The 15,347-nt window shown below is 42.1% G+C and overlaps 1 protein-coding gene across 2 annotated transcripts in view; it reads left to right on the top strand.

The window, feature by feature from the left end:
- Window positions 1-15,347, top strand: part of LOC124124496 (protein phosphatase 1 regulatory subunit 14C-like) — a 59,212-nt gene that overhangs the window by 35,004 nt on the left and 8,861 nt on the right. For both annotated transcript variants that reach the window (XM_046487690.2, XM_046487684.2), the window contains exon 3: window positions 6,715-6,801. In XM_046487690.2, the coding sequence (XP_046343646.1) occupies window positions 6,715-6,801 (87 nt within the window). The remainder of the gene's footprint in view (window positions 1-6,714; window positions 6,802-15,347) is intronic.

Here is a 15,347-nt window from a genome sequence, read left to right as displayed (position 1 = left end):
GTGGCCGCCAAGACAACACACAACCAGCGTGTCAACAACACTTGGGAAGCCCCAAAACATCCAACACAGATTAAGATAATATTCACACTACTCATGTTTAGATGCTATTAACACTAGAGACCCTGGTGGTCTTGGACAAAAGTTAGGTGATCGCCCAGCACACACTTGTGACCTAATTTGGTGAATGTTCAAGAGGTGTTAGCTTTAAAACATGCAAATGACAGCCACAGATAGAAGGGATGTAAGATGTAGCGGAAATGTGACAACAGTTTAGCATTTGCTTACCAATTCATAAGTACACATAGCCCCACTGCTAGCAAGGTTGCAGGCATGTTAACAAAATAACGAGTGCATTTATACCAATCAAGAACAAGCTTGAAATGATTTGTGATGATGAAATATAGGCAAATTTGTCGTAAAAAAAATAACCTTTATGTGGATGTGAGCTGCCCTTCGTCATAAAAGGTGAACTGATGCATGTTTAAATGCAGAGCCACATTGGTTTTTCTTCAGTCAAAAGAATGGGTTGTGATATTTCTCTAAGGTCAAATGTCAACAGTGTAAATTAATTGTCAAGTTTGTGTATCGAGCAGCAGATAATGAGGCGGAAGCATGCTCTTGACATGTTGACCTGCGCCATTAAGTTTGTCTTGGATAGCTTCCTGGGGCTCCATGTAATCAATTGATCGTGGCAGACTTCTTGACATGCTGCAACCAAAGGCCAAGTTACGTGAACTTGGTGTGTTGTGGTGTGTAGCCAGGGTAGTGCCATGGGATTGTACTGTGTGGTGTAGTGCCATGGGATTATACTGTGTGGTGTAGTGCCAGGGGATTATACTGTGTGGTGTAGTGCCAGGGGATTATACTGTGGGGTGTAGTGCCGGGGGATTATACTGTGTGGTGTAGCGACAGGGGATTATACTGTGTGGTGTAGTGCCATGGGATTATACTGTGTGGTGTAGTGCCATGGGATTATACTGTGTGGTGTAGCGACAGGGGATTATACTGTGTGGTGTAGCGACAGGGGATTATACTGTGTGGTGTATAGCTATGGTGGGGACAAGGGTATAGAAGGGTTTGTTCTCTTTGGTGTGTGAACATGTCCACACACAGTTTTAGTACAGATGTCTACACTCTAAACTAGTTTGAAAGCTATGTCTGCAGTGACTCATGTAGCGATACATTTACATTGTATATTCTGCACTAATTTGATCATGTTGACCAGACACAGTATTTGTTGTTTAAAACCACACCAAGAAATAGTCCAGCTATATGATGGCGGTCTGTAAATAATCGAGTCTGGACCAGACAACCCAGTGATTGACATCATGAAGACATATTCTAACCCGAATGTTCATTACATGATTGACCGAATTCATTACAAGCACCTTTGTCATGATGAAAGATGGAAACATTGCGAAACTAGATTAACTTGAGATGTCCTTTTTATTTTATTAATGCCCTTTCCATTCATTATTGATCTAATTTGTGTTCTTTGTCCGATTACTGTATGGAAGTTGGTACAATGAATAGGTATGCTGATAGTGTCATATTGTGTGTACATAAACAGTCAGGTTTATGGTGGAATGTGGCAAATCTAGGTGTGTAGAGGAGACATGCTGGCACACCTAGTGCACCTAGTGTCAGCTGGTTGGGTTGGCACTTCTATAAATCTTACAAATATATAGAAAAAAAGTTATAGTCTTTAAATTGAATAATGTTGAGTATTATAAATAGGCATTAAACTATTGAATAATTTGGAGTATTATAGATAGGCATTAAACTATGGAATAGCGTGGAGTAACTATGGAATAATGTAGAGTATTATAAATAAGCATTAAACTATGGAATAATGTAGAGTATTATAAATAGGCATTAAACTATTGAATAATGTGGAGTATTATAGATAGGCATTAAACTATGGAATAGTGTGGAGTATTATAAATAAGCATTAAACTATGGAATAATGTAGAGTATTATAAATAGGCATTAAACTATTATATAATGTGGAGTATTATAGATAGGCATTAAACTATGGGATAGCATGGGGTATAATAAATAGGCTTTAAATTATTGAATAATGTGGAGTAATATAAATATGCATTAAACTATTGAATAATGTGGAGTATTATAAATAGGCATTAAACTATGGAATAATGTGGAGTATTATAAATAGGCATTAAACTATGGAATAGTGTGGAGTATTATAAATAGGCATTAAACTATGGAATAGTGTGGAGTATTATAAATAAGCATTAAACTATGGAATAGTGTGGAGTATTATAAATAGGCATTAAACTATGGAATAATGTGTAGTATTTTCGGGGTCTTGGGCTTTAGTTTGAGGACTGTAATGATTTGTTGTGTCGCTGTGAGTTACATACTCTTGTCATGTGCGCTGACAAAGAGACTAGGAGTTGAGACTCCACTAAATCATATTCTTCCAGCTAAAGTTATTAATCATTGTATTGTCTGGTTCAGACTTGATTATTTGCCGACCGTCGTCATGTAGCTGGAATATTGCTGAGTGCAGTGTTAAACAACATCATTAGGCTAGCAATTACTTGATAACTCTTGTATAGATCATCAGAAAATAGTATTTCACAGTTAATTTTTCACATAACATGTATATCATGCTATATCCCATCATTATTATAACCCTAGCGGAAAATCAAATAGTTGACACAACTGCTTTGGTTGCATATGTAAGACTTGACTTAAGTCCTGTTAGTCAGTCAGCATGTTGTCCTGTGCACTGCTACTAGTGCTAGGAAAGAGTAAATCTACAATGACACTGCTCCCATTGTGTTGAAAGTAGACAGCTCTACTGTAGGCAGTTCAGGGAATGCCATTCACTAGATCCTGCCCTAAAGAGCAATTGTATTGCTAGCAATTGAAAGTGAGTTGAACCAGTTATCACAAAGTATGGAAGGTCTCCTGCCAAGAATAAATGTCTGGACCAGCAAACACTTGAAGAAGAATGTGATCTATCACCTGGGAAGGGTATTGCTATTGGATAGGGTTCTAATGGATGTCATTTCTATTGAGACAGTTTACTGCTTAAGTATGTATATCCTTCTCCGCTCTCTTCTGTCCATCACCGTGTGTGAGTGTGTGTGCGTGATAGAGGGCTGACAGCATGAGTGTGTGATGCAGGGGTTAAAGTATGCATACATAATGTGTGTGTGTGTGTGTGTGTGTGTGTGTGTGCATGTGTGTATCTGTGATAATTGACAACTCTCATGTGTGATGCGTGCGGGCATGCGTGTATGTAATAAAGGGTTGACAACATGCATATTTGTGATAATTGACTGACAACTTACATGCATATAGAACACTTATATGGCACAGAGATAAGAACATGGTAAATATACATAACATAAATTTATGAAAACATGATGAAAATAAAAATACAGGCGACAAAGCCCTTTCCATACATACGATTTTACAAATGTTATTGGCAATGTTCATCAGTGAATGTTTGGAAGATAACGGTATCTGATTATGATTATTGCACAGATGTTAATGACGCATCAAAACAGAATTGTCCAGTTTTCGTTCTTATGATGGTCTTAGCTGAAACATGTGAAATACAGTCCTGGCAACAAAACTTGACCATTAATTTGAAAGTTTCATGATTTGTTTTGATAGGTTGGTTTTGTAATTCTGAGAAGGGTCACCTATTTCTAACAGCCATTAGATTGCTCCATGCATGCGTGTGTTAAGAGCTAACAGCATGTGCTGACGTGTGTTTGATAAAGAACCTCCTTACAGAAACAGCTTGAAATTAAATGCCCTCCTCCTCTCCCCCACCCCCCAGCGCACACACACGCATGCACACACACACGCACGCACACGCACGCACACACACACACACGCACACACGCACACACACACACCTGGACCAACTTGATGGAGGTGTGGGCATGAGTGGGTGACTAAACAAGTATCAATTGTCTTATTGCTCTGTCAATAGACTCATTGAACTCCTGGCGATTTGGGTCGCAGATAATGGATTGTGACTTAAACTACAGCTTGATTTCTGTATGTATTTATCTTAGAGGCATAGAAGTCTGTAGACAGGCAGTATGCATCAACTGGCCTGTTCAAATGTGTCAGGCACACACACTCTGGACCAAATTAGTATCACTTATTCAGCCTCATTAGGGACACTAGGGATTGTGTCTTTCTTCACTGCTGCTTGGAAGGCATTGATTAGCATGTTAAGATGGAGTAATCTCCCAGTGTAACTCTATGTAAGTCATTTTCCAAGTGTAACTCTATGTAAGTCATTTTCCCAGTGTAACTCTATGTAAGTCATTTTCCAAGTGTAATTCTATGTAAGTCATTTTCCCAGTGTAACTCTATATCAGTCATGGCTGCTTGGCCATGTGGCCTGACATTGTATTATGTACTGCTGCAACTATTACATGCAGATTTTCATATGTTGGTTTCTGAGATGCAATTATATAAAGTGGTTAGGCATTAAACATCATGAAACTGGTTCATTTGAGAACACATTCAATTGAAATCTAGCTTCCTACTAGCCATTGTGCAAGTACACACATCCTCTTTGGCATGTGGAACTGGTTGTCTGGACGATAGCACAATGTCTGCAGCACATAACCAACTCCTGCAGCCATTGTGTTCTACTTCCTGAAGCTGCCTCTAGTATGGCCCCAACAGATGGTTGCTCTTGCATCATGCCACCTCATTCCGGCACTCGCCAGAATCACAACCACAGGATACTCTTTCATAAAATTGTATGTTGATGCCAAGGAATACATGTATTGTTTCGGCTCACATGATCCATCTGATGGCCTCTTACCTCATCTCTCTGACCATTAACTGCATCATCTCTGACCATTAACTGCATCATCTTTGACCATTAACTGCATCATCTCTGACCATTAACTGCATCATCTCTGACCATAACTGCATCATCTCTGACCATAACTGCATCATCTTTGACCATAACTGCATCATCTCTGACCATAACTGCATCATCTCTGACCATAACTGCATCATCTCTGACCATTAACTGCATCATCTCTGAAACCTCTGAAAGGAAGAGCCTGACACTGTGTCTTGCATAACAAATAATCTAATTTAGAATTGTTCGTTATGTGAAATTTTTCATTCTTTTAGATGAAATACAAATCCAATTATGAAAATTCTTGGAAGAATAGTCTTAAATACATGCAAGGTCTGGGAATCTTAAATACTGATAATATAATTGTAGGGTAGGTAGCACTATAATAGGGTTTCGATTTAATCCTGGCACTTTTCCAGTTAAGATTAGATTTTGATTACTCCTGAGAAGTAAAAATAGAAAACCCAGTGATAAAGCTTGAACTTGGACTAGCTCATAATGTTTACTTTCATGTGCCACCATCTGCATTCACTGTGACCATTGTGGACAGTATTGAAAGAAAGAATATCTCCGGGACTGCTTTACCAAATGCAGTGATACTATACATGAATGCTATGCTTAAAATAGGACTAGGAATATTACACTGATAATTCTAACCTCGCTGCAATCAGATCACATTAAACAGCCACACAATCTTTACTTGATGACTAATGATTTCACGGCGTATGTCATTCGGCTCACTTTGAATGTCTGATGAGCAACAGTCCTTGGTGCTATTATTTTACACACTTCTGGCGCTGGTCACATCATCCTTTGTGGACTATACTAATGTTATTATCGATTAGCAAAGGTATTTCCTGTAATGGAATGAAAAGACGAAGTGAATCATTCTTCCAAATGCTGAGCATGTAGGCTATGGAGTTTCACACAGGGAGACACTCAAGCAGTTACTCATAATTTTAGTCACTAGTTTGTCTGAGCCAGACCTGATTATTTATAGGCTGAAGTGAAACCCCTGGCATATGGCTGATAATAAAACAACAGACTGATTCCCGTGTGTAGGAATACAATGTCAAACAGGTACTCAAGCTGCTGGATCGTGTTGATGTGACCAGTTCAGTATGGGTTATACTTTAGTATGGGTTATAAACATCTTGTCCTTTCCTTGACAGCTCTCTTTGCTTGTAGTGAGGACTGGGGATATAGGAAGGGAGTTCGTCTGTCCTTCCTTCCGTCTGTCCGCTTCTCAAAAGGGACACATTTTCTTGAAAAATATTTGTTAGAGAAATGAAATTTTTACAGACTGATATTACTTGTCATGATCTTAAATGAGTTCGAAAGTGGTGCCGTAAAAAATGTTTTTTTTAAAGAGTTATTGCCCTTGCTCCATGCTCTTCAACTTTGTGCATGGTCTCTGCAATGGGGACACGTTTTCTCAGAAACTACAGAAGTTAGCTCATCTAAGAGATACTTATCAAGACCATAAATTCTTTTTCCAGAGTAGGGGCCGTTTTTGTGTTATAATTTCACATTTAATCATATTTTTTATGACAGAAACCGACCCAAATGCCTATCTCTTCTTAAGGCTTTATATGACTGTTATTTATGGTTTATATTCACTACTATGTGAACAAACAAAATTCTAATGTGCCCCATGGTGGGGATAGTAATAACACTGGTTTCTTGTTGAATTTGTGCTCCGTTGGTGTCTGGGCCAGTTGTTGGAGGATGTGGTGAAAAGTATTTTTTATGTCAGTAGCGCACCAACATCTCAGTGGTTGTTGTTGATTTTAATGAAATTAATGACATTACTCTCACATTTTTCCTTTTCCTTCTTTCAGGAAGCTGAAGAAGATCATAACTGCAAGTTAGACTTAGAAGAAGTTTTAAATTTCGACAATGATATGGAGAGAAGAGAATATGCATTAGTAAGTAAAATTTCACATTATTTCATACAAGTGCTTGTCAAAAGTCGATGTCGATGCCTCTAGGGGAAGTGTCCATACATCTGGGGAGTTGTCCATACATCTGGGGAAATGTCCATCCACCTGGGGAAATGTCCATACATCTGGGGAAATGTCCATCCACCTGGGGAAATGTCCATACATCTGGGGAAATGTCCATACACCTGGGGAAATGTCCATACACTGGGGGAAATGTCCATACACTGGGGGAAATGTCCATACACTGGGGGAAATGTCCATACGCCGGGGGAAATGTCCATACACCGGGGAAAATGTCCATACGCCGGGGGAAATGTCCATACACCGGGGAAAATGTCCATACACCGGGGGAAATGTCCATACATCCTGGGAATTGTCCATACATCCTGGGAATTGTCCATACACCTGGGGAAGTCCATACACCTGGGGAAATGTCCATACACCTTGGGAATTGTCCATACATCTGGGGAATTGTCCATACACCTTGGGAAATGTCCATACATCTGGGGAATTGTCCATACATCTGGGGAATTGTCCATACATCTGGGGAATTGTCCATACATCTGGGGAATTGTCCATACGCCGGGGGAAATGTCCATACATCTGGGGAATTGTCCATACATCTGGGGAATTGTCCATACGCCGGGGGAAATGTCCATACACCGGGGGAATTGTCCATACATCTGGGGAATTGTCCATACATCTGGGGAAATGTCCATACATCTGGGGAAATGTCCATACACCGGGGGAAATGTCCATACGCCGGGGGAAATGTCCATACACCGGGGGAAATGTCCATACATCTGGGGAAATGTCCATACACCGGGGGAATTGTCCATACATCTGGGGAATTGTCCATACATCTGGGGAATTGTCCATACATCTGGGGAATTGTCCATACATCTGGGGAATTGTCCATACTTGTCCATACACCGGGGGAAATGTCCATACGCCAGGGGAAATGTCCATACATCTGGGGAAATGTCCATACGCCGGGGGAAATGTCCATACACCTGGGGAAATGTCCATACGCCGGGGGAAATGTCCATACACCTGGGGAAATGTCCATACGCCGGGGGAAATGTCCATACACCTGGGGAAATGTCCATACACCTGGGGAAATGTCCATACACCTTGGGAATTGTCCATACACCGGGGGAAATGTCCATACACCTGGGGAAATGTCCATACACCTTGGGAATTGTCCATACACCGGGGGAAATGTCCATACATCTGGGGAGTTGTCCATACATCTGGGGAGTTGTCCATACATCTGGGGAGTTGTCCATACATCTGGAGAAATGTCCATACATCTGGGGAAGTGTCCATACATCTGGGGAATTGTCCATACATCCTGGGAATTGTCCATACATCTGGGGAATTGTCCATACATCTGGGGAATTGTCCATACACCTTGGGAATTGTCCATACATCCTGGGAATTGTCCATACATCTGGGGAATTGTCCATACATCTGGGGAATTGTCCATACATCCTGGGAAATGTCCATACACCTGGGGAAATGTTCATACATCCTGGGAAATGTCCATACACCTGGGGAAATGTCCATACATCTGGGGAAATGCTATCTGCTTGGATCATCTTGAGATAACCAATGTGGTAGTGTTCCTTGATCTTATTCTAGTGCCCATGTGTTGAGGAAAGGCTATGCTGACAGTACCCCACCTTTGTATAGACAACATAAGGCTAAGGGAGAGACGGGGACCTCTGTGCAACAAGGAAGTTACAAGTGTATTCTATTTTTTTCCAATCACTTTATTAGGAACACTGTATTGAATGATAAGAAGTAGAGTTTGGCAAGTCATCAAGTACAAATGAATTGAAGCATGTTATAGAATCCCTATGTATTGTACCAGCCCGGTTTTTCTGAAGTAATATTGATCTAAATGTGTAAATGAGTTGACTGGGGAGCATTGATGAGGTATTGAACATATAGTCAGCAAGTGCAGGTGGGAGGACAACTAGGAACTGCCACACACATATGGTGCAGGCTTCCTGTTGCCATACAAGTGGTGCAGGCTTCCTGTTGCCATACAAGTGGTGCAGGCTTCCTGTTGTCACACAAGTGGTGCAGGCCTCTGTTGCCATACAAGTTTGGCAGGCTTCCTGTTGCCATACAAGTTTGGCAGGCTTCCTGTTGCCATACAAGTGGTGCAGGCTTCCTGTTGTCACACAAGTGGTGCAGGCTTCCTGTTGCCACACAAGTGGTGCAGGCTTCCAGTTGCCACACAAGTGGTGCAGGCTTCCTGTTGCCACACAAGTGGTGCAGGCTTCCTGTTGCCACACAAGTGGTGCAGGCTTCCTGTTCCCATACAAGTGGTGCAGGCTTCCTGTTGCCATGGTGTAGGCTTCCTGTTGCCATACAAGTGGTGCAGGCTTCCTGTTGCCATGGTGTAGGCTTCCTGTTGCCATACAAGTGGTGCAGGCTTCCTGTTGCCATACAAGTGGTGCAGGCTTCCTGTTGTCACACAAGTGGTGCAGGCTTCCTGTTGCCATACAAGTGGTGCAGGCTTCCTGTTGCCATACAAGTGGTGCAGGCTTCCTGTTGTCACACAAGTGGTGCAGGCTTCCTGTTGCCACACAAGTGGTGCAGGCTTCCTGTTGCCATACAAGTGGTGCAGGCTTCCTGTTGCCATGGTGTAGGCTTCCTGTTGCCATACAAGTGGTGCAGGCTTCCTGTTGCCATACAAGTGGTGCAGGCTTCCTGTTGCCACACAAGTGGTGCAGGCTTCCTGTTGCCACACAAGTGGTGCAGGCTTCCTGTTGCCACACAAGTGGTGCAGGCTTCCAGTTGCCACACAAGTGGTGCAGGCTTCCTGTTGCCACACAAGTGGTGCAGGCTTCCTGTTGCCACACAAGTGGTGCAGGCTTCCTGTTGCCACACAAGTGGTGCAGGCTTCCTGTTCCCATACAAGTGGTGCAGGCTTCCAGTTGCCACGGTGTAGGCTTCCTGTTGCCATACAAGTGGTGCAGGCTTCCTGTTGCCATGGTGTAGGCTTCCTGTTGCCATACAAGTGGTGCAGGCTTCCTGTTGCCATACAAGTGGTGCAGGCTTCCTGTTGTCACACAAGTGGTGCAGGCTTCCTGTTGCCATACAAGTGGTGCAGGCTTCCTGTTGCCATACAAGTGGTGCAGGCTTCCTGTTGTCACACAAGTGGTGCAGGCTTCCTGTTGCCACACAAGTGGTGCAGGCTTCCTGTTGCCATACAAGTGGTGCAGGCTTCCTGTTGCCATGGTGTAGGCTTCCTGTTGCCATACAAGTGGTGCAGGCTTCCTGTTGCCATACAAGTGGTGCAGGCTTCCTGTTGCCACACAAGTGGTGCAGGCTCCCTGTTGCCACACAAGTGGTGCAGGCTTCCTGTTGCCACACAAGTGGTGCAGGCTTCCTGTTCCCATACAAGTGGTGCAGGCTTCCTGTTGCCATACAAGTGGTGCAGGTTTCCTGTTGCCATGGTGTAGGCTTCCTGTTGCCATACAAGTGGTGCAGGCTTCCTGTTGCCATACAAGTGGTGCAGGCTTCCTGTTGCCACACAAGTGATGCAGGCTTCCTGTTCCCATACAAGTGGTGCAGGCTTCCTGTTGCCATACAAGTGGTGCAGGCTTCCTGTTGTCACACAAGTGGTGCAGGCTTCCTGTTGCCACACAAGTGGTGCAGGCTTCCTGTTGCCATACAAGTGGTGCAGGCTTCCTGTTGCCACACAAGTGGTGCAGGCTTCCTGTTGCCACACAAGTGGTGCAGGCTTCCTGTTGCCACACAAGTGGTGCAGGCTTCCTGTTCCCATACAAGTGGTGCAGGCTTCCTGTTGCCATACAAGTGGTGCAGGCTTCCTGTTGCCATGGTGTAGGCTTCCTGTTGCCATACAAGTGGTGCAGGCTTCCTGTTGCCATACAAGTGGTGCAGGCTTCCTGTTGCCACACAAGTGGTACAGGCTTCCTGTTCCCATACAAGTGGTGCAGGCTTCCTGTTGCCATGGTGTAGGCTTCCTGTTGCCACACAAGTGGTGCAGGCTTCCTGTTGCCACACACGTTGCAGGCTTCATGTTGCCATGGTGTAGGCTTCCTATTGCCACATCCCAATTGCGAGGATCAATACTCATGATGTCAATCACTGGATTGTTGGGTCCAGACTTGATTATTTACAGACCGCCGTCATAACTGGAATATTTCTGAATGCTGCGTAAAACAACAAATCAAACCAAAAAATCCTATTGCCACACACATGGTGCAGACTTCATGTTGCCATGGTGCAAGCTTCCTTGCAAGCTCTAGTGTTGCTGAAGTGTCACTGACAGCCAATATGCAGCTACAAATGCTGTGGTCATTGCTGAATGAGCTGACCTGTGATACATGTTGATCACAACGAATCACATTGCAGGGAACTGAATTCACCCACACAGGAATTTCATTCAGAATGTCACTGTATTTTGAAACTTCATCTTCATGTATTAATTTGCTGAACCTTCTCAGAGCATGAAAGAATATAGTTGGGTGTTTAGTATGAGTGTGAGTCAGTCAAATGCTGTCTTCATCTGAACATCATAGCACTGATAAGCCATAGCAGTTGAGCAGTTGAGCAGTTGTGATTCACTCGGAGGAGACAAAGCCTTGCTTGTTATTTTGTCATGCTGCTGCAAATGGCCAGATCTTCCTTAGCATGTGTCACACTGGGTTGAATGACAGCAAGCCAATTTAGGGGAATAATCACTCTGAGTGAGGCCTTAGTCATGCAGTATGCAGTGTTTGAAATATAGTTTTATTGGCAGGTCTACTTGTTAAAGGTTGATTTATGAAAGGAGTGAATCTAATCATAGACATTCATACCAGGTGGAAGGCAATCTTGTCTGGAGACAATGCACCACGGCAGCAGGGTATTGATTGGCTTGCACGAGCTGGCATATTGGTGATAAGGGTACTCTAAACATAGTGATGTGTGTGACAGTCATGTTGAAAGTGAGCTTTTGCTGCCCATAACTTAGATCATTGCAACTCGGACTGGTTTTGCCCCTTGGAGTGTGGACAGATTGGTCTGTGAGGTGGGTTGGGGACTGACTAGATGTGTGGAAGTGTGGGGACTAGATCTAGTTGAGTGGAGACAGGGACTGACTGGATTTAGTAGAGTGGAGGTTGGAACTGACTGGATCTATGAAGGTGGGGACTGACTAGATCTAGTAGAGTGGAGACTGCCTAGATCTAGTGGAGTGGAGACAGGGACTGACTGGATTTAGTAGATTGGAGGCTGGAACTTACTGGATCTATGAAGATTGGGACTGACTGTATCTAGTTGAGTGGAGATGGGAACTGACTGGATCTATGAAGCTTGGGACTGACTAGATCTAGTAGAGTGGAGGTGGGGACTGACTAGATCTAGTAGAGCGGAGGTGGGGACTGACTGGATCTAGTAGAGTGGAGTAGGGGACTGACTTGATCTAGTAGAGTGGAGGTGGGGACTGACTGGATCTAGTAGAGTGGAGGTGGGAACTGACTGGATCTAGCAGAGTGGAGGTGGGGACTGACTAGATCTAGCAGAGTGGAGGTGGGGACTGACTGGATCTAGTAGAGTGGATGTGGGGACTGACTGGATCTAGTAGAGTGGAGGTGGGGACTGACTGGATCTAGTAGAGTGGAGGTGGGGACTGCCTGGATCTAGTAGAGTGGAGGTGGGGACTGACTAGAAATAGTAGAGCGGAGGTTGGGGACTGACTGGATCTAGTAGAGTGGAGGTTGGGGACTGACTGGATCTAGTAGAGTGGAGGTTGGGGACTGACTAGATCTAGTTGAGTTGAGGTGCATAGGGATTGTGAATATGTATGATCATTACACAGATAGGCAGAACAAAATTAGGCATCATATATCATGCCTGCCCCAACACGGTTAGCTCCCTGTACAGTACACATGGTATACTGGCCAAGATGAGGAATCTCAATTCAATGAAATTTATGAGTGAGTTGCACATTGTGCTCCCTGAGAACCCCACAATGTAAGTAGGTCAAGAGGCGATATGTAGGACCTGTATTTATACCTACAGCCATTCACTACATATTTGCGTGTCTGATGTGAAAGGCTGAACCAATACAGTGAAAGATTATAAATTATCCTGATGGAATTTAAGACTTATGACTAGAAGTGTGCATTGTAACTGGTATACTGCATTACGGCCGTCAGCAATACACACATCGCAGTTCAACCCTTGTGTATTGATATTTTCCAATATAGTCCCAGAAGAAATAATATATAATTATGTAAGGTCTTTGAAAGGCATTTAGAAGTGATACACATAAGGAAGAGAATTTATGGATGTCAACTTCTTTATTATGAGGAACACACCATTTCGGAGTACATGCTTATTCCTTCACCGGGTGAATGAATGCCATGAGGCAGAGGGCATATAATATGTACATGTACGGACAACAAAATTAATAGGATAACAAAATGTGGAAACTAACAAGGGAAGCCAACAGTTGATTGGCGCTGATAGGTGACCAGGGAACCTATCTGCCTAGTGCTTGGGGCTTATTGCTCTTTGTCAGCACTAATTACTGTTGGCTTCCTACTACATGTACTATCAGTGCTAATTTCTGTTGGCTTCCTACTACATGTACTATCAGCGCTAATTACTGTTGGCATCCTACTACATGTACTATCAGCGCTAATTACTGTTGGCTTCCTACTACATGTACTATCAGCGCTAATTACTGTTGGCTTCCTACTACATGTACTATCAGCGCTAATTACTGTTGGCTTCCTACTACATGTACTATCAGCGCTAATTACTGTTGGCTTCCTACTACATGTACTATCAGCGCTTATTACTAGGGCTGCAACGATACACCTAGGTCACGATACGATACGTATCTCGATACTTACATTACGATTCGATACGTATCTCGATACGCTACGATACACATAGTGACAAGAGAAGAAAAGAGATAAATGAATTAAACTTAGTTTATTAAAATGAAAAATTGAATGAAAGTGAATGAATGTTCATGAGTCATAAAATATATACTGTAATGAGTATTTTAACTTAATGAATCATCTGCCATTTCCATGTAATGGCTAGCAAACACAAAAGTAACAGTCCTACATATTTGTGAGTTGTGACTAGATGGTAGATTCTAGGAGTAAATACTAAATGTACCAGTGTCCAGTAACTAATGATTTGCCATTTTCATGTATAAAGGCAAAAAAACAATTAAAAACAATTGTAGCAACAGCCATGTTATACACCATTTGAAAGGTCTAATCCTGGTGTTTATAAATATGAAAGTTATGTTTATAACATTATTTACAACTTGACAACTTAATTAAGTTCGTTGTAAATATACAAAATGTAAGCTAACACATTCATAACATCCAGATTAAAGACCAAGGAAGCGAAAATTTGACGATTTGGGGCAAATATAAGATTTCAAAAGATCTAGATCTACTTATTTCTTTTCTATTTTTATTTACGTAATTGGAAAATTATTTTAAAAAGAATAATGAATAGTATCTGATTTCACCCATTTCCAGATAACAGCGGCTGTCTGCTAAATAACATGAAGAAATACCTCCGTTTTCGAAAGCTTCGTATGAATAACACGTTCGTCGAAGACTGACATATGACACATTGTTAGAAAGCTTGTTGTTTCATCTACACGCTCGTAACATTGCCTGGAGTCTTTTCGCAGGTATAACATAAGATTTCATTGGATAAAAAATGGTTCCTAATGACGCTTTCTTGCCAAAGTCTGCTACAAGGTTCATGATTGGTCAAATTTGAGCTCGTGACCTGAGGCAGGCAATCAAATTACAAATCCTCGTGTACGATGAATTTCAGATTTTTACGAAATATTTTGGTTAAATCGTGTTATTCTGGACGTTTTAAGCAGGAAATCGTGATCTATATTAAAAATATGGAGCTTCGTGGATGTATCATACTAGGTTACAAGCTGTGACAAAGATTTTTCATGCATATATTTTGGCATTGAACATCGTGTCCGAGCCGAGAATTCGAGGCGACGAAAGCCGAGATGTCATTTGACTAACATTACACGCGATCGCACGAAAAGATGGAAATAATATTTTAGCTGTAAGTTTGATCACTTTTAGATATATTTTTGTTGATTTTATTTATCACTTTGTATAATATATTTAAAGATTTGCTTGAAACGTCTTTGGTTTGCTCTTTGACATGTTCGATGTGCACCTGTTGTCGAAGTGTGCGTCCGAGAATTATATTTTCAATAACATTGCGGGAAATAGTGAATAACTTTTTAATCTATCGATAAATAATGATAAATTGAAATAGAATTCGTATTTCAGACATTGTGAGATGTGATAGATTTAATAAATGAATGGTATGACAGGTAGGTCCATAAATATATATACAATTTTGACGTGACTAAGGCTTGGCCGGTGCCTGGGGACTCGGTTCCTACGGTGTTGAAAGAGTTTAAACACATTTAAAACGTATCTGTGATAGAAGTTTATGTACAAAAACAAAGACGTACGTATATACGACTTTGAAAA

This window comes from Haliotis rufescens, unplaced genomic scaffold (assembly GCF_023055435.1).
Source record: "Haliotis rufescens isolate VD_foot unplaced genomic scaffold, xgHalRufe1.0.p SCAF_3, whole genome shotgun sequence".
In the NCBI taxonomy this organism is placed as follows: Eukaryota; Metazoa; Mollusca; class Gastropoda; order Lepetellida; family Haliotidae; genus Haliotis; species Haliotis rufescens.
This window is presented reverse-complemented; position numbering and strand designations above follow the sequence as displayed.